Raw genomic sequence first — 27478 nt, 5'->3', positions numbered from 1 at the left:
CACTATAAACAAAAACGTCGGTAACGTGGTACGCTGTTTCAGATGGCATATCAGGAAGAACCTCATAAAAAACCTTCAGTGTAAAAAAAATTTGCACCGATTACGTCCTATTGTAAAAGTCTGTTTTGCCCAACCGTATCCATGTACCCTAGTAGCACAAAATATTTTTTCTATATTTTCTATATATTTAACGAATACCGTACATTTAGTAAATGTTTAGCAGACGGTGGAAATATTTGCCTCAAATATCTTCGAATGAAATCTACAAGAAATCTTAAAAAATCTGTCGCTTGAGATATTTAGCAAAGATTACAAAGAAATATTTATAAATTATTCTATGCTACTAGGGTTCATTGGTACTTGATGTACTTCTACGTGTAATTCTATTTTATGACACGAAATGCGATCAAGTTACCTCTATGGGAAATAGTTACGTCCCACAAAATCTTTTTTCTGCAACGCAACCTAACGCTCCCACGTGAAAGGATTAATGGAAAAAAAAAAAAAGGAGATAGTTTGACTGACAAGAAAGCTTTCCGAACCTAGGCTTTTCAGTTTGAATGGAAGTTTTCAGTTATATAGATTCGACAGGAATGCTCCAAATGAATCTGTGAGCCGTTAATTAGACACGGAGCTTTATAGCTTGGCTCTTTTCAGGACCTGTCGTGTGGAGATTCTGCCCTCTTAGGATGAATCTGCACGAGCAGCAATGCCATTTGCATTCGATCGTACAGTATATACCAGAGAGCAGTACATATATTGTCGCTTCGAAAATGGAGGTGCTTTAAGTTACATACCGACGAGACCTGAAATTATTCCACTAACGAAAAGATGTAGATTGAATTTAAATAATTAGAAATAAAAAAAATATAAAATCACACTCCATTGATATTCTTTGCCCTAGTAGCATAGAATAATTTCTAAATATTTCTTTGTAATCTTTGCTAAATATCTCAAGCGACAGATTTTTCATGATTTCTTGTAGATTTTATTCGAAGATATTTGAAATATTTCTTGAAAATCTCAATGATATATTTAGTTTCGATAATTTATACACATATAGAGAAATTATATTTTTCAACTCGTGAACATAATAAAAATACATTTTTTACTTCACGTAATATTGTAGAGATAATATTCTAAAGTAAACGTTTTGCAAATATGTCAAATGTCTGCTAAATATTCACAAAATCTACGATATTCGTTAAATATATAGAAAATATAGGACAAATATTTTGTGCTACTAGGGTATAGGCAAGTACAAAATTCACGGAGACTTCTACGACAAAGCAGGTAAATAAATAAACGTTTCTGCGCGCAATTAGTCTCCTTTGGAAATGCTGAGAAATGTTTCTAAGGTAGAGTTACATCTTTTCCGACTGTTTATAGCTAAATATGAAGTACATATTGGGAAATTGAATGTGATAAAACAGCTCAGATGTCACAAAAATGTAACAATGTCAAAAAAAAATGTTCAAACCGCTTTCACCGTTATGAATAGGATGCACATTGGGGAATTAAGGTGAAGGGAAACACGTCGATAGATTTGATCAACGTAGGTAAAAAGATTCTTTTAAATACCTACGTACGTATTTATATTGACAGTTGTGTCGAATTATATCGTGTATTGTACTAAATGGCATATTCCATGTGTCGTTTCCGTATAAGAATTATAAGAAAATTGAAGTAAAACTCCAGAAATCCCAAAGATTCATGGTTTTTGATGCCTAATTGACTGCAGAATGCCATCCTGCGCCATCCATAATTTTAGTGCAACTATATTTTCTCTCCGAGATCTTGAACAAGAATGTTCTACTAAAAATGTCTCAACTATGTTAGGAATCCGATTAAGATAACCATACATTCAACCAGATTTTGGTTCCAAACGCATGTAGTAACATTAACTGGATCCTTTTTTAAGTATAGTTCTAACCAGTTAAAAAATATATTACGACTTTATAATATTTTTGCTGGAAATTGTATTCATACATGGTATACTAAGTTTATAATACATTTGCAACAAATTTACAAAATGTATCATAAATTCGATGCATGAATGTATTAATTTTCCCGTGCAATTTCACAAAATTATAACAGGATGTCGCCAAATGATACGTTTATATATGAATTCGTAACAAATGTATACCAATTCACTTTTAGGGCATAACATATATCATTCAACTAGAACTGTATGTACTAAAAGTGCATGAATATTACGAATATTTCTAACAGTGTATCCTATAATCATATTCCCACATTACGAATGCCGCAAGATTCTCAAAAAGCCATTTTTTAAATATATAGTGGGTTTTTTTAAATATCATTTCATCATTTTAAATATAATTTTTTAAACGTCACTTTTTAAATATCATTTTGAAATATCATCATTTAAACAATATCATCATTTAAAAAATATCATCATTTTGAAATATCATCATTTCTAAATATCATCATTTTGAAATATCATCATTTCTAAATATCATTTTCGAAATATCATTTTATCATTTTAAATGTCAGCATTTTTGAAACATCAGCGATCGCGGGGTCGATCCCCCTTCGTTCTAAAATAGCACTTTCCTCGTTGATTGCGGAATCTAATCGGAAGGAAGGCACATCCTCACGATCGACCTTGCGGGGCCGATTCGCAACGCGGCCGTTTCTCACCGGCGTCGTTTTCGCGATGCGAACCCGCGGCTGTATCACTGCGTGTAATTGCCGCGCGGGTACGGGTTTCCCAACAGTAAACAAGAAGTGGAGAGACCGCGGGATGTGGGAACGCGGGTTAGCGAATCCAACGTTCAAGTGGCGCGAAGTTAAGCTCGGACGACGCGGGACGCGGAATCCGCGGCGGCGACGCGGCCGAGGCGCGGGAGGCGCAAGAAGAGCTGCCGGAACGGGCCGGAGGAAAGTGGATAAAGATAAGACTGGGACGAAGATAAATGGCATAATATCGTGCCGGACTTCGCGCGACCAGCGGCCAAGGGAATGAAATCAAGAGGCGAGTCTCTCCTCCGATCGGGCCGCGGCGTTTTCGCCGCGAGGTCGACGAACCGCCGGGTCGAGGCCTAACGAGAGGGAGATGGATTGATACGACAAGGAAAAATGCATGATCTAGCTTGAGAAAAAAAATTCTTATCTTAACACATTCGCGACCGGCAATTTTTATTCCGTTTCAAATACTGAGTACCGGCGAAAATAATGAAATTCTGAAACTGGTTGCCGCAAACTTGTATCGCGTATCGTCATGGACGTGATTCCCGTCAGCGGCAATCAGGAATAGAACTTGAAAAGACGTGAATTCACGTCAGCGGTCACGAATGTTTTAAAATCGGCACGTTAAGGTGAAGTGGAACCCGCCCTCAAATCAGTCGACTCGGATAAGATACTTTTTTAAGAGTATTGGATCGAACCGTCTTGAATTTTGACACATAACTTGTCAGCACCTAGGAATTATCCTGACACTTTCAAAATTTGGATTTTTGACAACAAATTTTTTAACTTAGCCCGGACCAGAATCTAAATGGCGTCGAGCTCTCATATTTCAATCGATATACAAGTGTTGGAGAGTGATAAGAAAAACAAAAGTATCTGGACAATTGTATAAGATTTAGAATACTCAAGTAAGTAATCGAGAGATTTATATTTGAATGGGATAAAGGCAAAAAAAAAGTGTCTTATGCGCTTCTGGGCTAAAACAAAGGTAAGGCGAGATCTTGGAGAGAAAATTTAGTTGACGCTAAAATCACAGATGGTGCAGGGTGGTACTCTACAGTCAATTGGGGCATCAAAAACCATGAATTCATGGGATTTCTTGAGTTTTACTTCGATTTCTATGTAATTATTGGACAAAAACAATAGGTGGAATATGCTATTTGGTACAATACCCAATATAATTCGACACAGCTGTCAACATAGAAACGAACGTCGGCAACGTAGGTATTTAAAAAAATCTTCTTTATCGATGTAGATCAAGTTCCTCGACGTGTTTCACTTTATCTTAAATTGTTACGAAGGGGTCATTCGATATGTATCAAAACGTCAAAATATTTATAAACCTTTCCTCCAAAATGGGTGCATTGAATCATTTGAAACTTCAGCACGTGATTATGAAGGCGCTAAGGAAGAACGCAATGCTCGTGAAATTTCATAAAAAAAAAATGTATTTTTGGTTCTAGTCCGGGATAAATGAAAAACTGTCTGTTAAAAAATGAAATTTCAGGAGCACCGAGTTCTTCTTTAGGGTCTCAATAATCACGTGTCGAAGTTCCAAATCATTAGATGCACCGAATTCGGAGAAAACTTTTATAAATATTCTAACGTTTTATATATATAGAATCACCCTTTCATATCACCTTAAGACCTAGTTTATGCATCTATAGTGCACATGAGAACTGAGGATGTCATGTATATGAAAATTGTTTTAAATTAAAAAGTAATTCTGTCCGTCGTTTTTACGGGATAAAAACAATTTTGTTGTTAGAGGATGTAAAATAGCGAATACTATTATGTTACATTTATATACTGATGTTAAGTTACATCAGTGGCTTCTCACCATCGTAATCGTGTCGGATATTATTCTTGATGCATGTCGGATACTGTTTATAAAGAATTAGAAACGTTTATCAAGGAAATTCGTGATCATTTGAACAATTTGTTCTGCTTTTGCTCTAAAAACCGATCAGTTTCAAGTGTTTTTACTCTACTCTCGATATCGCTGCGCTGGTATCATCAGCGTTCACACGAGCTGGAAAAAAAGTGCTCTAGTTAAGGGGATGTGAAAGTGACATCAAAAAGGTCTCGTTTATGAAACATTTCTCCGAATTGGATGTACCGAATCATTTCAAACTTTACAAACATGAATATAGAGGCTATAAAGAAGGTCCTGACGCCTATCAAATTTCAATTTTAGGAAAATTGGTTTATAGATATTTTTATAATTTGTTATAAAAAATGAAATTTCGCGAGTTTCAAGACCTATCTTAGGGTCTTCATATACACGTTGTAAAGTTTGAAACGACTCAGTACACCCAGGTCGGAGAAAAGTTTCATGAACGATTCACTCCTTAGATGGCACTTTCACATCCCCTCAACAAAGTGATGATTTGTGATATCTGATTTTTACTGTAACAATCTCATTCTAATTTTTTTTTTCTATAAATTGTCTTTCTATCAACTATTTTCGGTGAACTGCACGCAAGCCGAATGTGGAGGCCCTAAAGGTCCCGAGACTCATATAATTATATATTTTTTTAACTTTTCTGATATTTTTTTTATATAAAAGATGACGCTTCATGGGTGTCAAAACCTTCCTTAGGGCTTAAATATTCACGTTGTACAATTTCAAACGATTCGTTCGACCCGGTTCGGAGAAAAGATCCATAAACGATGGGCCCTCAGATGTTACATGTAAATGCGGCAAAATATAACACATAATATATATATATATAGCAAGAGTGATTCATTACTTCGCCGCATGCAGTTATTATTAATTTATGTGAACGTATTTATAAAATTTGATGTAACACCCAACGCACATATTTGACAAAAGTAACTGATTTCAATACTTTCGTGCTATTAATCGCTACCTTGTGCGGACGTGTTAGTTGGTTTAATATAAAGATATCAAAATTGATTATATATGTCCTCTGAAATTTGTACAATTATATTCTAAAATTTGGAACAAAATTGTGTATAAAATTTCGAGACATTGGATCTTGAACAAAAACATCGACCATATATTTACTATATTTCGAACAGATACTTTTAACGATGAACCTTCCTCGTAGCGTTAAAATATTATACCGTGTATATTAATCGTGAGAAATAAAAACTTTTCACAAAGAATAGCTATGCATTTCGCGTATGATTTTTGAAGGGCGGCAGGATATAGTAATCCAATATATGAAAAATTCGTAAAAATACGAGGGAATAAGAACTGTACCGTGTAACTTTCCGGCATTTCGGGTTTAGGGTGCGGAGTAATAGTTTCATCGCGGCAAATGTTCGTAATAAAACGAATGCTCCCGTTTATTGCCTTTTCGGAATTTCGTGACCGATTCGCACGCAGGAGCGGTCGTATTTCAAACGATTTTGGAACAACTTTGAAGCTTATTGGGATATTGGTTCAAGGGAAGGTTGTTTGTTTTCAAACAAACGAAAAATGAATAGCCCTGTCCAACAATGTGCCTTCTTGATATATACAAATACACCTGCAATTTGACTTATTAAACAACATATGTGGCGATTGTTAAAATAAAACGAAAATCAAATTATTTTTCAAGCGAATGTACGATTGAAGTTTCAGATCTGAGCGTCCGTCATATGTGATCAAATTGAAAAACGTACTTAAAAAATACAATGTCTTTTTATAAAAAATCCACGATTTTTCTTACTTGAATTGGATTAGATTATTACAAAGTTTAATATGGGATGATAAAATATTAGGCGTTGAAATGATAATTCAGAACAAAGTATAATTCTAATTTTTTAATTTTATAATTCACTGCGCTATAGACTATTTTACGAATAGGCGTTATGTATGCATATTTGACACCTACTTATTTTAATGATACTGGACCATCGTCGTAGAATAATGATGAATAATATTTCATTTGAAATTCACTTTGAAATCATGGATTCACGAAACAGTTTTAATTTGTAAGCAAAGTAAACGATGTCAGCATTAACTATTTACGAACATGTACCGAGAGAGGTCAAGCGCAAAGTACACAATGCAAGTTAGTAAATACACATTATAAAATGCATTTAAATGTTCCGTGAATTTCCGTTTAATTATTTATAAAAGGAGCATTTAGTTAATGGTGAGAGATATATTGGAATAAATATTTACATTGCCTGAAATAAATATTGAAATAGTTAAACAATTTAAACTATTTTGATATTATCGTTAGCGACATATGAAATGTAAAAGAGACCGTACAACAAGGTCATGTTCATCTTTGTTATTAAAAGAAATGGAAAGTTGCTTTAAAAACATTTTAATACGGCAATGCTTCTTTCTAAATTCAATCTGAATACTAATATGATCAAAGACGAAAATGTCCACGAACAATGGATAACGGCAAATTTACCAACTTTCCTATACTTTTTCGTTACTCGCAGTTATTGTTTAAATTTCGATTTTCAAACAGCTATCGTGCAAACTATGTGAAAAAATCGATATTGAGGGAATTAACACTATTTCTACCACGATTTTGTGTATACCTATTTGGACCAAAAGGTTTTGATGAGCTGGAGGAAAATGATACCGCTACATAAATTTAACAATTATTATACGAAAACTCAAAACATTAATTGAGAAAAAATTATTAAACTGAAAATAATTTCAAGTTAAAATTTTAAAAGGTGTCTTTTGACAACTTTGGTAAAAATAGTGTTAATATTCGTATGAAGTTCATTGAAGAAACTTTATTCCTCACTATTTTTCGAATGTATCGATTAGGTCTCTTTAGTGATGAGCAAATGCAAGACCAAAATCATAGTAGTCTTGGTCTTGGTGTTGGTTTGGTCTCGCAAAGTTTGGTTTTGGCCTTGCATTGTCGAGTCTAAGTCTTGAAAAAATTAAATAATGAATGATCTCAGCTTCCCTTGCAATGTAAAACTATAGGACATTGCTACATTGTATTTCAAATTGTTTTTAGTTACCGTTATAGGTTTTTAACATTCAACAGACCTAAGAGACATAATAAAACTTACTAAGAAATAAAAAGAAATTACGTTTTTCCTTTTTAAATTGCAGTTTTTAATTAACACTCTTGTACTTAAATTATTAAAATGACGGATGTAATGGTTACTGTAATGGTAAATGAAGTCTAATGCGTGGGAATATTTTTCCGTAAATTTGAAATAATTATTTAACCAACACGACTGTAAAAATATCACGCTTAGATGATGCATTTCCTCGAACTTTTCAGGTTTTGCTTTATTTGAGCTTGCTTTTGGTCTTGATGTCGTACATCCGGGTCATGCACATTCCTTGGTCTTGAACATTCAGGTCTTGGTCTTAGTTTTGGTCTTGCATATTCGAGTCTTGGTCTTGTATGGCCGAGTTGAGAATATAGTTAAGTCTTGGTCTTGGTCTAGGTCTTGCGAATATAGCCATGTCTTAGTCTTGGTATGGGTCTTGCGAATATAGTCATTACTTGGTATTGATTTAGGTCTTGCGAATATAGTCAAATCTTGGTCTTGGTCTGGGTCTTGCGAATATAGTTAAGTCTTGGTCTTGCACTTTTTGCAAGACTGCAAGGCCAAGGCCAATTTTGCTCATCACTAGGTCTATTTGAAAATCAATAAATTCCAACAGAAAATATCAGGGTTCTAGTTCATTGCAAAATGCGGTTAACAAATTTTCTTCTTTCCTTTTTATTTGAAAGTCTCGCTTAGGTCTGTTTGAAAAGCGATAAATCTCCAAAAGAAAAAACAAGAATACCAGTTAATTGCAGGATGCTTCTAATAAATATTCTTTATTTTTCATTCGAACGTCTGGTCCGGGTCTCTTTGAAAAGCAATAAACCACAAAAGGAATTATAAGAGTTCCAGTTAATGGGGTAAATCGCCCTAGATCCGCAAGAAGATCACAGGTCAGAAATGTAGAACGCGAATCAACGCTGACTCGCTAGGCATCTGATTACAGATTCATCTTGGCAATTACGAAATGCTGGCTGTAATGATTAAACGATTTGTCTGATTAGCTCCGACTTCCCGGGCACATTAAATGGCACTTCAAACGAGGACTTGGCAGGTTGGAGTCGGAAGACGTCATCCAGAGCCTCCCTCGAAAATTCTACCTGGTGGCAGTACTCGAGTTGCCAGGGGATGTTGAAATTTTAGATTGAAATCCCGCGTTACACCCGGCCTTTTCAGTCTCGAGATAAGTGGTCGACTGAAAAAATACGCAGAGAGCAGCGTCCTATTTTGATTTTCGCCCAAGTTCGCGGTCGTCGCTCATGCCGTTAAACGTACGACGAATTTGTAGCTCTTCGTAGCCGTACTGCACAAATCCGCGTGTACCACACGCGGGCGTCCTTTTGAAAGCCAGTTTTCGGGAAAAAATATTTGCCGAGCGCATATGCAGGCCATGTTATTTCGAAATATTTACTCGAATACCCTAATCCGTAAAAAAGCACGGAATCAAATGGCGTGCTCTCCCCTGGCGGCATGGGTGGTGGTACTAAAGACTTCGCGGGCACTTGTTGAAATATCACCTTGGCAATATGTAAATAGCCCCTGCGAACACTGGTGACTACAATCACCAACAATTAATAAGGGATTTAATTGCTTGTTGGTACCGGGCGCGCAAGCGTCTACTCGACCCTCTGTAAATAACGTTATGTTCCTTAGCTCACCCAGCATATGGGAAATTATTGGTCCTGTCTTGTGCATACTGCAAATAGGGTGTGCTCGCGTCTTACGACTTCGTGACATTTTTCTCTATTCCGAACGCTTTCAAACACAGAATTTGCAAGCGGTCAAACGTAACCGCAGTCTTCACATTCTGCGCACGAAAGGTCTCAATTGCCTCAATTTAGATCCTTAAGATGATACGAAAGTAGCATCTGAAAGACCAATCGTTCGTGAAACTTTTCTCTAAATTGAGTTTACCGAATCGTTTCAAATGTTGCCACGTGAATATGGGGACCCTAAGGAAGGTCTTGACACCCATAAAATTACATTATTTGTAAGAAATTTAACAAGTGCCTATAAATAAAGTAAAAGTAATTGACATTCCACGGGTGTCGGAGACCTTTCTTATATCCTCCATATTTACGTTTTAAAGTTTGAAACGATTCGGTACACCCAGTTCGGAGGAAAGTTTCACAAATGAGACATACTTGATGCCGCTTTTGTATGATCCGAAGGCGATGTGAAAGTGGTCTCTGAGGCCACAAATTATTTATATAACTTTTGTTACAACTAGGTGCATCAAATCACTGAAACTATGAAACCCATGAAATTGCATTAAAAAAAAATTGAATTGCTCCAGACTAGAGCCAAGATGGCGTCGTCAATAAATATATTTTTGATATTTTACGCTTTTTGGGAGCATAAAATCGAAAACGAAGACTTTCAAAACCTACGAATATAAATTTAGAACACTATAATAATCGGACCTTCCTGATTCATGTGGGAATTATCGAGATAAGTGTTATATAGACGTGCAGTATAATTCTCGGATATTCCGAGAACAACGTGTGCTCTGTAAGTGCTCGTCGATAAAAAAAAATCCCGAAAAAGCGTTACTGCTGAAAGGGATGGAAATCAGAAATTGTTTCAGTTAGAATTATATATTTTTAACGACCTTAATCACCTTACGGCGAAGTGAAGCCCATTAAAAAATTTAATCGTTGTAGGTGAAAATCAATTTTCTTTTTAACTGATATGTCTGAAACAGTGCGCCACGTTACTGACCGCAATCCTCGTTATTTATGTATATTGACTGCTGCGGCTTAAACATTAAAAATTGAACGGAATGGTAAAGGTACTTCGCATGGCGTATCAGTAAAATAATTATAAAGAAATGTAAGTCAAACTCAAGAAATCTCCTGGATTCAATATTTTTGATACTTTAATCGACTGCCGGGTCATATGGTGCGTTCAATGCTAACTAAATTTTATTTCCGAAAGTTTGTGTAATGTATACCATATATTATGTTTATCATAGCGCAGAAGTTTCCAAGACACGTCTACTACCTTTATTGCATTCAAATGCGCGTTTCTCGATTACTAGAGTATCCTAAATTGTTGTAAACTGTTGTTGTCCAACAGTCCTGATATTTTCGTTTCTCACATACAAGTATCAAAGAATTGTATAACAATCGAAATACGGAAACGCAACGGCATATCGGTTTTGGTCTAGGCTAAATACATTTTTTTTGTTGCTTAATTCAAACGTTGAATATATTAGAATATTTCTTGGCTTCTCACAATGAATATGGTAAAATTTCAAACAGCTCCGTGGAATACCTTCCAAAAATGTGTCTTGTAAGTATCGAGGTTTGTTAAGAGGCGAGTTTAATTTCACCTTAACTGGAAATTCATACAGTACTTGTCACGTGATGCATTTTAATGTGGTGGGGAGTAAGCCGCATTCAATCTTTAAATTCCCTTCGAGTATTAACAAGTATTCCCGAAGGAGGAAATGCGATAAACATCTGCCTGGATTAGTTGTAAATCACCGTTTGTTCAAATCCTATTCAACATTTAATAATCGAGACGATATGCAATAATTTTTTACTCGTTTTGTGCTCTGCCCTAAAAACGATCACCATAGCTTACGTTAAGGATATACAGTTTATAAACTGCGTCATACTCAAATTCATACAACATTGTATCTTAAATTGTATTGTTCCTTGAAATGTCATGTTTCAATTCTGTTTTTCATTATTCCTGTGTGAAAAGATTATTTACCTGTTTTCAAACAAGTGAAGTGCTCTTCTGCCGGAAGTCTACAAGGATCGCACAATTTGCGAAGTTAGCAGAATCGTCCATTTCTCTTAAAGGAAAACATTTTTTAAACCCCACCAAGGGGCAAACTTAACTGCTGAATGAAAACTCTCTAGCCTTTTAACAACCCCTTCTTCCTCATTTCCCTTCTTCGCACTTCACCGAACCATGGGAAAATGTTCAACGTTTACATCTCAGTGTTCACCCGAATGCACCGATATTGAAGAAACTAGAGTGCCCGAAAATTCCATTCAAACTGCATTTTTATCTGAGTACCTATGATCTTGATATCGCCATGTGAACTAATTTGGTAATTTGGTAATTTGTGGTAATATTACCGGTCTACCTTAAAAAATAATCTACCATGTATCTAGTAAGAGAAATTTTCATTCTGAATGTTCTGAATCTTGATTCCGTTTTTATATGACGAAAATCGCCACGACAATGTGAAATTGTGTTGTACTTGTTACCGGTACATGGAGAGTCTAAAAAACAGATAAAAAAGTCAACTTGTGTATTTCCACATTACTTAGTTTATTTTAGTGTAAAAAGTAGTGATCCTGTTATTGTGAGTACAGCGGAAACATTTGGGAAATAGATCCCAAATACTGTCAATTTACCAACATTGTAAAGATACATATTGTAACTGTTTTACAGTTTTATGGTTTGCTTATTGTTTTGTTTCTTAGGATGTAGACATGTAAAGTAGGTATAGATGTGAAATGAATTATCAGAACAGTATAAATTAATTTGAAAGTAATTTAAAAAAATCGGCACATGACCACCACGCGTGTTAGAAGTGAAACTTCTGACTTAAAGGGAATTACTAGATACTAGTATACCTATTGCAGTTTCGCTTACGATATGTGCAAGTAGAATTCGAGATTTATAGTCTTTCTTTTTTATCCCTTTTCACTTCCTTAGGGGTTGGCGAGGGCAATACCTTGAAATTAGTTTTTAGGCATTTGAATGAGTACTCCTTTTAAGTGAAAACGAAGATGATATATCAGCGGGCTTCAAAGGTATTAAGAAATCTGCAAAAACACATTTTACCCCTTTTCACCCTCTTAGGCGTTAAATTAAAAAAAAATCCCATCTTAGTGAAAATGTATGTTACGAAAGGAATATACCCTCCAAATTTCACATTTCTAAGTTTAGCGGTTTGGGATGAATTAATCAGTCAATCAGTCAGTCAATCGAGGATCTCTTTTATATGCATAAATTATTAATTATTCTAAATTTGTCACGAATTGTTCCTTATACGCGTTCGGTACTGGTGGTTTTGAGCAATGAAGCAATAATAACGAATGGCAATTTAAATGTTCTATAACTTGACCAAACCAAAAGCACAGTCACCGATGGACTTGTTGGACAAATTGAAATGAAATGCCACCAATGAAAACATTCACTTTTTCAAATTGTGTGTGCACGACACAATGCAAATTACTTTATTAGTAACTTACAAAGACGACCGGGAATAATAATTTACTGTAAAAAAAAAACGGACCAAAAAAGCATTTCCCTTCCGAAACAATCACCTTTCGTAACGTGCGACTCACCCCTACTACCGTCGTACAAGAAGTTTCACTTCGAAATTAATAAGTACTATTGTGGCACTAATTGGCGCGCCTACCTTACAAGAAAAATATCCCAAATATATCTAACCGAATTTGCTGGTTTTGATATACGTTGTAGTTAATCGAAAAATATAAAACATATTTTTTATACGTGCTCATTCGGGACTTTAAGGGATGAAAACTACCCCCAAGAATGGCCCTGAAAATCGGTATTTTGACTCTTTCTCATAAATAGAATTGAGGATAACATATTGCAATCGCTGATTGAAACTGAACAAATTACAAGTGATCCAGTCAAGAAACATGTATTATTCCGTTTACGAAAGAGTGAAAAAATCGTTCTTGGGGGGTCAACGTTGGGGGCGACTCGCTCCTATAAATTCAAAAGTTAGCATTTATACAAAAAATATGTGTCTGTCATTTCTCGATGTACTTAGGACATATGTCAGAGGCAACAAAATCGATGGGGTTTACGTAGGAATGCTATCCCTGTTAGTCCACGTCGTCAGCTATGTACAGCTTTTAGTTTTAGGTGTGCACTCCCTTTTTGATATTCCAATGGTACCCCCTGTCACCAGCAAATATTTCCAGTACTCATGGACGCCGCTAGCCGTAAAATGAAGTATGACAAAACGCCGAATAAAATGACGAGCAGAAGTTGTTCCGTCGCGTCGTCAACGTGAGCAATCGTTGCTGTCCTCAGGGCGTAAATCTGGGACCTCGTAATTTGCAATTAAATTCGCGAACACGACGATAATGCGACGACCGTACGCCAACTTAATTTTGTACGGCTGTTTTTTAAATGAACGTAGACCTGAGCGAAGATGCTCTTATGGTCGAGTGATTTCTTGTTGAAATCTGTATGCGACGTTCTCTTGTCGAGAATTTTGAACTAAGTTGACTGGTTGAAATAAGTGAACCAAGTCGGCTGGTTAAAATGTGCGAACCAAGTCGGCTGGTTAAAATGTGCGAACCAAGTCGACTGGTTAAAAGTAGTGAAAAAAGTGACGCTCTTCGACGATCGCAAAGCTCTGGAAGGTAGCGTTCGCATGCTTCCCTTGCAGAGTGGGAGTTTAACACATTCGCGACCGCTGACGTAAATTCACGTCTTTTCAAGTTCTATTCCTGATTGCTGCTGACGTGAATCACGTCCTTTAACGATACAAGTTTGCGGCAAACCAGTTTCAGAATTTCGTTACTTTTCGCCGGTACTCAGTATTTCAAACGGAAAAAAATTTGCCGGTCGCGAATGTGTTAACAAAATTGAGATTCTCAAATCAGAGAATCGTGTGGGAGGAGTAATGTTAGAAATTCTGAAAATACTTGAGTTTTCTCCGGAAAAAAGCCCCAGAAAATGTAAAGGAGGGAATCCTCCAATGCCGATTGGTTACCTCACTTGGACTTTTACTTCGTCCTCGAGGATCCCAGGTGACTCGCACGTGGAGTCGTCCGAGATCGACAAGAGTTGCCCGGGCATGGAAAATTCCAAGTACCACTAGGTAGTCGAACACTCGGGCGCCTTGGAGTCAACCGTTTTACGGATTTATTGTGGTTGACCATATGAAACCGGAAACTTAACAAATCCAAGGCATTTTTTAGAATGAATTAAACCGTGAGCTTGTTGTTTTGGAAGTTTTCAATGTTGTTTTTGGCATTGGGACTGAAATCATGAGAATTTGAGAAACCCGATTATTGAACATATGTGGTTGAATCTAATGTGTCATGATGTATGTACGCAACAGAAGTAGTCCTAGAGTACCTACGAGATCGTCCGATCCTTCCGGGGTGTCGATGCCACGACGTCGGCCCGCGGGCTTTTCAACGCTGCAGGTTCTCAAAGGTGGACGACTACGAAAACGCGCTTATGAGTCGTCCGGGTCATTACTTTGCTTTACTTAACGACGGCCGGCTGAGAACCGGAACCTGATCGGTAATACTTGCCTGATAACCGTAACCATGTCAGGACCGGTTAATTTATTTATGGGAGATCGCGCGTTCGCACGGGATTCCGCCATGGTAGAGCAACTCCAGCAACAAATCGATGTCCGCGATGCAACCTGCGGGTGACAATCTGGGATCCAAAGTATCCGGTGTGAATGCACTAGGTATGTGCAGAAAGGAAAATATTTTTCATTGAACAAAATCGTTCGATTGACTGAATTTGGCCCATTTCAGAAAACGTTTCGAGTGAGCAAGCCGAATCTCAATTTATTTCACCGAATTCGTTTGCTTCGTTCAATCGAGGCGTTTCGGATAAATCCTGTTGTTAATTTTAGAAAATATTTTAGGTAATAAACCAAATATATTAGTTAATAAACCAAATATATTAGTTAATAAACCAAATATATTAGTTAATATACCAAATATATTAGTTAATAAACCAAATATATTAGTTAAATGTACTACACTACTGTAATTTTTCACGGGATTGATTACACTACGGTGTAATCAACCGGAAGTTATTAATCGAAGAATTTTGTCATGTCAACCAAATGTTTGGTTGTCCGTACAATAAGCATCTTCTATGGTTGAATCAATACAAATTTTGATCGTTTAATTAAATATTTTGTGTACTGAGACCTTCCCAGTGTCTCTTCAATATAGCTACCTGTACCGAGATAGTTCCTTGTGATACCGTATGATCAGTTTCACCGGGTGAACGAATCAATTTTTCTCTCACTTCGGTAATGTATCAGGTAGGATATTCCATTAATAAACATCATGTCTGATGCTTAAGGGTTTGGTATTAATTTATTAATGTTAACTCATTATTGATTGGAGGTCACTATCACTTCTCAATAATGAAAATTTAATATTAATCAAATACAAGAATGGATTCTGCGACTAACAGTTTTTTAGAAAATAAAAGTACTGCCCTATTAAGAGTTAAAGCTGAGGATATTTTAAAAGAAAAGAATACATTTTTTTTTTAATCGAGAAGGCCCCAGCCACAGGTGGAACTAAATTTGATAAGTGATGGTATCCTGTGTAATAAGTAATAATGTGTCATCCGTGATGCTGCTAAGTGGCATAATTAATTTTTTTTACCAATATCCAACTTTCACAAATCGTGGAAAAAGATTAACTCACTTGCGAATAATTATATTGTTAACAGAACAAACTGTTCATTCATTTAATAAAAATTAAGAAATTTGTAAAACGAATGCACTGAATGAATGGAAAAGCTACAAAAACAGCGAGAATAAACTAACGTTCATGAAACACTTTATTAAACTCTTGTAGGTACGTTGTTAGGCAAAATGCAGTTCTCGGAGTTAAAAAAAAAAAATCTAAACACCTTTGAGGCGTGCAATTTCAAGTTGTTTTACTGCTTTACTATGACTTGGAATTTCACCTTTTCGACAGAAAGCCAAAAAACGGAACCACTTGAGCGTCTAAAAGGGAGCTTTGCAGACTTCTTTGAAGCAGAAGTCTGTGGTACTTCTTTCCTTTTATTTAGCATTTTTCAGTTTTCGGCTTCTCACTTAGCTTTTCACAATTTGTGAACCACCATTTGAAACCTTACACACATACAAATTAAAACGTTTGTAGTGGTTTTAAGTGAATAAATTTATTAAGAAACTGAAACATTCGTTTTTTTCCGTAGTTCTCTTTTTTATGCGTTTCTCTCCCTCTATTGGGTTGTAGGATAAATCCAGTCGGAAACGGCGGAAAAAGCGAACGGATTTATCCGGCAACCCAATAATTCGAGTCCTTACCATATCGATAACCTTCATCATTGCAAAAATTATAGTTTCATTTCTTCAACATAGTTACAAGGAGTGGAATCGTATCGATTATGACACCGGAAATCTTTCATTTGCTCAGGATCTAAATGATGTGGCAGCAAAAATATTTATACTTTTTAGTCAAATTTTAACTACATTGTATCGAAAGACTAATACAAAGTATATTAAAAAATACCAAGTTGCAGTTAGTTTTTTAGGGAAAAAAAATTCAGGAAAAAACACCAATTCTTGGATGTTTTAGATGAGAACACCCTCTTAAGGTCATATGAAAGTAACGTCTGAAGGGTCATTTGTTCGTGAAATTTTTCTTTGAACTGGGTGTATCGAATCGTTTAAATCTTTACAACGTGAATATGGAGAATCAAAGGAAAGTCCCGACAGCCATGCATTTTCATTTCTTATTAAAAGTTTTCAAAATGTCTACAAACAAATTTGTTTTAAATTGAAATTTCAGGGTTGTCAGAACTTTCCTTACAGCCACCATATTCATATTGTAAAGTTTGAAACAATTCGATACTCCAGTTCGGAGATGAGTTTTACAAAATAAATCTCTTTGACGTCACTTTGGTATCACCTTAAGGGTCCTTCCCATTTTGACGGCCAAAAATAAGATGATCCATGAGAATGAAAAAAAAAAAACAATACGTCTTATTAACTCGAAACATTCTTTATTTACTTACATCTTAATATCACGCAGGTTTCTTTTTTAAGTTAAAGTATTGAATTGTTTCATGGTTATACGTAATTTGCAGGAGTGTCCCCTAAAAAATTTCTCGATAGTAATCGTTTCTCGATAGTAATATTTGTTGTAGAGGCCTGAGACAAAATAAACAAAAAGATTCTTCGTTCACACAAGCTTGGCTATTTTCGGAACAAGGAGTATTTAAAAGTGTCGAGGAATATTAAAACGGCGGCATTTTGAAAGAAAAGTTTCAATTTTGTGCAAAAGAACGGTTCATTTAGTCCCTGCAATAACAAAATATAATCACGAAATATAGTCACTAAATACAATTGCAAAATAATATAATCGAAAAATTCAAGTGGACTCGATAATCCGTTACTGTTACCATTTAAAAGGAAATTCCGTTTCGAGAAAAATGCACTTAAAGTTTTATGTGTACCTTTCGGAGTATAAAATTTAATTTATAACACTTGCAGCTAATCGACAATTCCAGGGCCGCAAACGCACCACTTTTCTGTTCTTCATAAAGCTCTTTTCGATCGATTGAAAAAGAAATCGACTTTGGCGATCCTCGACAGTAGGTCCCTTAAGGTGATGTGAAAGTGGCGTCGAAGACATTTTGTTTATAAAACTTTTTTTCCAACTCGGTTTACCGAATAGTTTTAAACTTCACAACGTGAATAGGGAGACTATAAGAAAGGTCCTGAAACTCATGAAATTTCAATTCTTTTCAAATTTGTTTATAGGTATTTTAAAAATAGTTTATAAAAAATGAAATTTCGCAAGTTTTGGGACTTATCTTAAAGCCTCCATATTCACGTTTTACAGTATGAAACGATTGGAGACACCCCGTTCGTAGAAAAGTTTTATGAACGATTGAGCTTTCGGATGCCACTTTCACATCCCCTTAAGGTGAAGTGAAACACGTCGAGAAACTTGATCGACGTCGGTAAAGAAGATTGTTCTAAGTACCTACGTTGCCGAAGATCGTTTGCATACTGACAACTGTGTCGAATTATATTGGGCATTGTACTAAATGGCATACACCACTTCTGGTTTTCATACAAAAATTATAAATAAATCGAAGGAAAACTTCAGAAATCTTCTGGATTTATACTTTCTGAGGCCCTAATTGACTGCAGAGGGACCCCCTACACCATCTGTGATTTCCAGGTCAATTAAATTGTCACTCTGAGACCTCGTATTCCCATCGTCTGAGCATAGAAGCGTATACAACATTTTTTTTGCCTTTATCCCGTTCAAATGCGAGTTTGTCCATTACCAGTGTTCCAAATTGTCGTAAAATTGTCCTGACCCTTTCGCTTCTCATATCAGAGCCTTCGATAATTATATATTGATCGAAATATGAGCTCGCCATTTTGGTTGTGATCTGGGCTAAGTTAAAAAGTTTGTTTAAAAAATCCAAATTTTGAATCTGTCAGGACAATTCTTAGATGATCACGAGTCACGCGTCAAAATTTCAGACAGTTTGGTCTAATACCCTTTAAAAAAAGTGTTTTATTCGAGTAGACTGATTTGAGGGGGGTTTCACTTCACCTTAACGTTAGTCTCTTCGTCAGAGCTTTCTCCTCTCGACGGATTCGTGGGTTTTCTTATATCGAGTTAGGGGGTGAAATTATGCTTATCTGGGGTGCCATAAAACCCTGTTATGACCGTATCATTTAACACGGCAGTACTTCGGTTAATGCGAACGGTCTGAATGGACGTACCGAGAAACGCGCGTTCACGAAATACCTTCCGTATCAACAGGGAGGCAAAGTAGCGTCGAGAGTCTGGAGACGATGTTCATCGAGAACTTCCAGCCGAGAATGCGAGGCACTTCGTGAAGTGCGCCTCGGAATCGCGCTTATTATGGATATGTATGCACACTAGCTGGGCGACGTTAGGGAGGCAGAATTAGCACTCGACGTATCGAGGCCATGCCGCTCGAATGTGTCCAAAGACAGGACGCTGCTCGTACTCGGAGAAATATTTAGTGGTATTGACAGTCATTTCCTTTGGTCGTACTTTCCAATTAACCCACCTATTTCCATTTAGTACAGTTACCCTCCGCAGATCGATATGACCGGGCTGCTGCGTTAAAGACAGATCCGGTCTGCTTGCAATTAAGTGATAATTTATCGCCGCAATGTCCTACGTGAAATTTTGAGTATTCGCCCCCGCAGACTCGTGGACCCTGCATTGTTCTTTCCTCGCAAGAAGGGTCACGGGGCTGTGCCGTTTTTAATTCAACCTGGTTAAATATTTTTAACCCTTTCGTTACCTTGGACGAGATATCTCGCGACCCAATACTGGCCGATCAACGCTTTTGACGAGATATCTCGCGATCCGGTAGTAGCGGATTAACGCTTTTGACGATAATCTAGCTTCCTAGCACTAATATTTTGACATTCTAGACAAATTATTTTGTGTTCTGCCTTTGAGTTGAGTTGAGTAGAAAGTAAATAAAAATAATTTCATTAAATTAATAAAAACTGTATTTATTTCTTCCTTTTAGCTATACGAATAGAATTAGTTATAAAATATATTCATCTAGAATGTCAAAATATTGGTGCTAGAAAGCTAGATTATCGTCAAAAGCGTTGATCGGTCAGTATCGGATCACGAGATATCTCGTCAAATGCGTTAATCGGTCAGTATTGGATCGCGAGATATCTCGTCAAGGTAACGAAAAGGTTAACTAAGATGTTACGCCACGATGAAGGACTGAACATAGTTGCGATTTTTCCAATATTTTTAGAAGATAGGAGAAACTGAATGGAACTTTTCCCAATGGGACTTTGTTACACATGTATGGATTTGTATGTTCTTCCCATTTTTATTTTTATTTTTTTTTCGTGCAAAATGGCGGCCATGGAGCAAGTGCGCTACAATATCTTTTGAGGCAACCCTCGTTGGGGTGGCGTCGATTACGGACATAGTTTTTTAAGTGGGATAGAAAACTTTTTCTCATTTCTGTTTAACATTTGCTGGGTTAGTATAGGGGATATTTTTTAAATCTTGACTTTTATCGAAATGAGACAGAATTGATAGAAAAATTTAGAGTTTATATAGAAAATTTTGCATGCAAGTACCTCTAGCAAACGCAGTTTTACATCTATCGCTAAACCTTCACATACTGGCCTAAGTAATGTAAAAAGAAAAAGATCATGTGAAAGTTTGAAGTGAATCGAATAAAAATTGTAGACGCTATCAATGCTATTGACATTCCAAATATTGTTTTTGAGAGCACCGCATTTACACTTTTTGTTCCGATTTGGTTTATAAAATACAAGAATAAATTGAAATTCATCTTTAATCTAAATTCGTTAAACGATGAGGATTTTGTATTTAAAGCAATTGGATATTCTTTTTAGAACTGACAATTATCAATTAAACTTGCAAGAAAAATCTGATTTTTTTCAAGCTTCTATCGTGGTGTAATTTCCTAAGATTTCGAACTAGAAGTTTAATCTTGTTAGCTACATTTTCTACACCTTGGCGTTTTCCTCATAAAACATAGACTTTTTCCCCACTCTTAAAAAATGAGCTACCCTCGATTAACCTCGATTTTTTGATAGTGGGGAAAAAGTCTATGCTTTATGAGGAAAACGCCAAGGAGCAAAAACAAAGTAGCGGTTTAGGGTAGATATACGTAATATTTGTAGCAAATTAATGGCTTTTAGGGAGTGAAACATATAATACATACATGTATATAATATACATTTACAAGTTCCGTGATCGTTGAACAACTTTTTCTTTCTTCTGCACTTCATGTGTTACAATGGATTTCGAAAATAAGTAAAGGAAACTAATTGCAAATATTTTGGAGCTTTTCCTTGGAACTTATTTGATTGCTTCGATGACAATTACTCTTTGTTCTTTTGCGCTTTGATAGAAGATAATTTCTTTCTACGCTCAACTTCCAAATCATGCAAATTCACGCGTACACTTTTTACTCTTCCTCGGAACTAGGTGTAAGAAGGTGTACACCACATTACACTTAGTGTAGTTACACTTTCAAAGAGAATAGCGATACCTTACGTCACTTCCGGCAAAGAGAATGTATAGTGTACACTTTTCACGAAAGTGTACAAAGTGTAGCTAACAATAAGAAGAACGAACCTTAGAATATGCCTCGATTTCGAAGGAAATATAGATATAAAGAAATGTTTCTTACGGCTCTATAAATATTTCATCTTTTTTAATAGTGGACATTTCTCAATACCATTTGGAATGTAGTTGTCAAATTTGGTATCGTCAATTATGTTTTAATGATTATTTCTAACTGATATGGAGAACAAATTTGTTACTGATATAATTTGCTGATAATATGATTTTACGTGACATTTGAAAATCAAATCCTTTTAGAACAAAATTTCAACATTTCACGTTTTGTCAGAAATGCATGGATCCGAATTTTCGGAACAATATATCTGTGAGTAAAGAGAAAGAAAGGATACAGGAAAGAGATGTAGTACAAAACAACTCGAAAATAGAATCAATGTGTTCACACATATATTTCTATTTTTCTTGTATTTTCCTAATCTTTTCCAAATATGTTGAATACATGTTGACTACGAATCCTTGAAATAATGCTTCTATGAAACGCAATTATCACGTAATGCGATAATTACATACCTCAGGAGTATTGCCACAATCATCATAACATAAATCCTCGTCCATTACTTTCGTAACAATAAATGCCAACTTAGTGAAAAATAGAAATTAATTTTTCATAAGCTCCTCATCTACACCATCTTTTTTCCTTCTTAATAACGGTGCTTCGGGTTAAGGGCACATGAATCACTTATATCGATTTCCTCCAAACCCCCTTTCTCCAAGAGTTATACTCGGAGACCTCATAACTTCCATTACACCCCATTCCAACATAAAAGAAATCTAATATATCGCGACCACTTTTTTAATCATAACAAAAATACTTAAGTACCAGGAAACTCAGTAAAATTCTGCGTCGGATACATATAAGTAACCGAACGGCATCGAGTACTTAATGCCAAATTTCGGCACTTCAATTTGATAAATATTAATTTCTCAATTAAAATAATTTATCGTAATCCCATGTTTGGCATAATTAAAGCACGTTCCATTGTGCAGAATCTGTAATTCTTTTATAAGCCCCTTTCGAAATAATACATGGTGTAGCGAATATTCTCGTAATTTTTTATAATATTTTAACGAAACACAACTGCTTCAGGAATTAATGAATCAACATGGCTACGCGGTTAACAACATATAATTAAAAGGTATTTCTTATTTCAAAATCACCGAGTAATTCAACTAAATAAAATTCACGGAACTTTCACCGCATTCCGTGCATTGTTTCTCGAAAAAGTTACAACACTTAAAAATATGAATTGTCAAATCAGAGATTAACTTACATTGTTTAGGATTAAGTAAAAAGATAGTGCATCAATTACGGTTTAAAAAAATACGTGTAATCACTGAGAAATGATTATAGTCTTCCTCTATTATTCAAAATTTCTGTGGTTAACAGACATGCATGGTTTTAATTTTCAAGTAGTGCAATTCTTTCTTTTTCTAAACTGTACAGTATCGAATGTGTTTTTTTTTAAGTATAATGTTACCGTAAAAAGAAGACTCCGTACTTCTCCGGCTTCATCATGATCAATTTAAAGTGGAAGTCGATAATAAATAAGGAGATCAAAAATAAAAATCACGCTAATCAAAAACTAACTTATCTCATCACCCGACCCTGCGAGATCCTTATAAAAATGTATTTATAAAAGCTCTATCGAGTTTTTTTTATATCGTTTGAAATACCGTAAAGAGGTGGCAATTCAATTCTGGTTTAAAAAATATCTACGTTTATCAAGATATGGTTATACTCTCCTTTCAATAAGGAAAACAATACATGTCTTTATCAGATATTCACGACTTTGACGTTTAGATGGAGAAGTATTTTCTCTGAGCTGTGTACCATTAAAATATCTCTCATTAACCATAATGTTATTGCAGAAAGGATCTGTACTCCTTTGGCCGTGCCATGGTCCATCTTGAATGGAACTCAAAAATAAATCAGGAGAGTCAAAATAAAAGTTGTGCAAATTGGAAACTACCGTATATCTTTTTGACCATTGCTCGACCCTGCGGAATTGTTGGGCGTAAATTTTTCTTTGGTTTTTGTTGCAATTTTCGTTTCAGTATCAAACAGTTTTGCGAAGCACATATGTAGTGGCCGGGTCTTAGTGGCAAACAGGGTGTTATCTAAGGTGTCCTTCCGTAATTAGGATGTTACCGTAAAAAGGAGTCTCGGATCTCCCTTGGCTCTGCCATGATCCATCTTAGGTGGGAGTCGAAAATAAATCAGGGGAGCAATAATTTCCAGGTTGGAGTTACCGGCTCAACACCCAGTATCTCCAGGAGCCTGGGCTCAGTCCCGAGGGATATTCGATTCTCCTCGATCTTCCGCGGCTGGAAGCGGCGACTCGGCTCGTCCTGGAGGACCCGGTCGTGGTGACATCGAAATACCGAGATTCCCCGGAAATTCCCGGGAATTCGGTCCGGCTCCGGAGGCCGCGTAACGACGCGATAAAGCGCTAATGTAATTCGCTTGTTCGGCCTTAACTCGTAGCTTAACCTCGTTAGTCGAGCGCCGCGACAAAGTCGGTACTTACGAGTGGTCTTTCAGGACCGATTCCACCTTGTTGGTCGCGATCGACCAGATGAAAACGCAGCCATCCGAGGAGCCGACCGCGATGTACTGCCCATCGGGACTAAACGTGGCACGCGCCCAGTCGCAGCCCACCTTAAAGCCATCGGCACTGGAAACAAAGGAAAAATTTCTTGAGTCGCGAGATTCAGTTTCTTAGTGTGGCGGTCATAGCGTATGTATATATCAGAAGTTCTTCCTTCTACGCGGCTGTGTGAACCTGGAACCCAGTTTGAGGCACAAACAAAATGAACACGCTTAGACGAATGTTTCTGTGATGTAGACGTTCGTGTCACGTTGAGTTTTGTCTGCGGCATTTTTCTTTTTTTACAAAAACCAAAGCTGATCAAAAAGATAAACAAATTCCGAAATCGTGGAAATTTGGATTTTTCGACTCTAATGGGTTCTCAGATGTTAGGAAAATTCAGAGCGTCCCAAGAACTCGAAAACGTTAAAATGGTCATTTTTGGCATTTGTTTATTTTTTTTAGAAGCTCTGAATTATGTAAAAAAAAAATGGCACAATCGTCTACATCGCAGAAACATTCCAATAAGCCTGTTCATTTTTCTTGTCCCTCAAACTGGATTCCAGGTTCACCCAACCCTTCTACACGGGCCTTCGATAGGCCAGCAGTTACGCTCACCGCTCGTACCGCGTAGTCTCTCGGGTTCGAATCCCGCTCAGGAGAGATTTTTTGGTGTCTAAGGTAGGGTCTGCCTGATAGCCTTACTGACGAGTCCACCCAGGCAGACCCGGGATGAAACACAACGACAATACGCCTACTAAACCAAATTAGGATTCGGCGTTATCGAATCGTCTCCTTCTTCGCGGTCGCCCGCCAAACTAATTTTCTATGACTAATTTTTATGTAACACGATAATAAATGATTTTGTTATCGCTAGTCAACAATATAACATGTATGTGCGGTTATGACAATTGCTATACCGATATAACCCTAATGCTAGAGCGCTATGTGGCTCGCCTGATCGGTTCGAGTTATACTGTTGGAATGTAAACATGTAGCTCAGATGTCCTAAGATCTTAAGTTTGCTAGACGAAGTAAAACAGTTTTGTCTTAGCTCTATTGGTTAAGTACGTGGAGTCAAATTATTCTTTTCTGGAATTCTGTTGGTTGCCGTGGAACCCTGCAATTCGGAGAAATGGTATGAGGCTCAACTAGCTTGTTGTTGTTGCGGATGTTCGAAGGAAAGTATGAACGCGGGTTGCACTGGATGTGAGAGCCAAATTTGAAGACTGGTTAATTCTCGACGAAATCTCGAGTCAGGTCGGTTTTATGAGTTCGGGCACATGACTTGAATTCGTAACACAAATAGTTTATTAAAAATAACGAGTAAATCCGATAACAATTTTAGAATATGACACTATGAACGGCGGCAGTCGCACGGTACAAATTAGCGGGCGACTATTTGGAGTCGCGGTGAGACTTGATTGTCTTTAAGAGCAGGAGATGTCCGTCTCTCGCGGTGGAAGATTTGATTCTCCTCATGCCCAGAGGAACTTTGGTCCAGATAGAGTTCTAAATCCAGTAAGTTACGTCAGAAACGAAGAGAAATTCCCGGTAATTTATCGGTAATTTCTCCAAAGCCTTTTTTATCGAGAAATTATGAGACTTTGAATTTTTCAACAAAGCGAACGAGAGGTTTCGATTAGCTATAGACAAACATCGTAGAGGGGAATTTCCGTTGTACGTTCTTCGTAGCCAATCAAAACCTCCCATTCGCTTCGTCGCAGAATGAAATATCAGTTCGTTAGAAACAAATCGCATGGAATTTTCCGTGAAGTTGTACATACGTGAATATTTTTAGCTGGAAGTAAATACGACCCTCTAATCAATAATTTCTAATAGTAATTATTACTCTTTGCTTGAACTTTGAAGTTCATTGAAAAAAAAAAGTTATTTAAACGAAGAAACTTAAAATATAAATAACAAAATTAACGTTCTCTTCCAATTCTCAATGTTCCCGGTAACTTACGGTATGTTTCACAGTTACCTTCTCCAATTTAATGTTACCGAGAATTTTCGAACTCTAGGTCCAGAGCGCTTTCGGATGCTGTCCTCTAGGGCGGAGTTTTTTGCAAAGCGTTTACTGATAGGCGTAGAGAAATTAAAGAGGGATCGATAATCGAAGGCGATTGGTTAATGAGTATTGAGAAAGGGAAAAGTTAGTGTTGTTTAAGGAGGCTTAGGTGGGGAATATAAAAATGGGCTAAAGGACCAGGAGTTCTTAGAAAGTAAACGAATCATGGACTAAAGGACCACGGTGGTAGATAAGAGAGCGAAGCGTTAGAGTTACTGTTTAGAAATCAATTTAAGTTATGAGCATAATACGTGACTGAATCAATGGTGCTATATGACATAGAGAGACACGAGGACAAATAAACGGAACTTGAAATAAGGAAGAATAGAACACCCTGATCGCTGCAGAGAGGATTCCAAATTAGAATTTAGCGTTATAATTATTAAATTATGGATTAGTCCTAACACTTGTAATAATTTAAGTCCTTCGGGATGGAATAATTTAAGTCCTTAAGTGGACGAGGATCGGTTGGACCTCCCTAGAACTGAGAGATTGGGAGAAAATGAAGAGTTCCGGCCTCTCTCCGAAACCTTATTTTAGGACCCCGTCCAGATATCCTTTAGCATCTTTCCCGTGAAGACTTCCAGATATGGAGCCCGTGTTACAAAACCTCATGGATGTTATTGTTCGACATTTTCAAAAATTTATTTCTAAACGCCTTTGCTCTTAACTATAAACTATGAATATGTTAGACCTAACAAAATTAGTGCGTGGTTGCGTTGCATGTAACCCTACCGACAAGGAAAGTATTTCAAGTGTGCTCCACCGATTTCTTTGGTTCGGGGCAGTACATCGAAAAATATAAGACACGTATTTTTTTATAGGGGCTAATTCGCGAGTTTAAGGGGGCGGAAACCACCCCCAAGGTTGATCCCAACAACTCGACCGGACCGTCCATGGTTTGTTCAGTTTTAATCACCGATTGCAGCAATGTATCACGTTTAATTCCGATTTCGAGAAAGCATAACAAAACCGTTTGTGGGGATCAACCGTGGGAGCGATTTTCATTGCTTAAACTGGCGAATTAGCACGTTCGAAAAAGACGCGTCTCTTTTTTATTCTTCAATGTATTTACTATAACCGATGGCAAGATTCATAAAATGGGTGAGGAGCATCTATATTGCTTTTTTTACGTGTCAAAGAGAATTATGAGATATTATTCGCCCTTTGGCTGCGAAAGGCATATATATACGTCCAAAATTTGACCCACTATT

General features: G+C 36.7%; 1 protein-coding gene across 1 annotated transcript in view; it reads right to left on the bottom strand.

The window, feature by feature from the left end:
* LOC105698991 (autophagy-related protein 16-1) overlaps window positions 1-27478 on the bottom strand; it is a 187503-nt gene that overhangs the window by 30000 nt on the left and 130025 nt on the right. Inside the window, exon 5 of the mRNA XM_012423667.1 lies at window positions 24131-24277. Coding sequence (XP_012279090.1) covers window positions 24131-24277 — 147 coding nt within the window. The remainder of the gene's footprint in view (window positions 1-24130; window positions 24278-27478) is intronic.

This window comes from Orussus abietinus, unplaced genomic scaffold (assembly GCF_000612105.2).
Source record: "Orussus abietinus isolate OABI.00-Male unplaced genomic scaffold, Oabi_2.0 scaffold96, whole genome shotgun sequence".
NCBI lineage: Eukaryota > Metazoa > Arthropoda > Insecta > Hymenoptera > Orussidae > Orussus > Orussus abietinus.
Note: the sequence above shows the minus strand (reverse complement) of the source record. Positions and strands in the feature narration are given on the sequence as shown.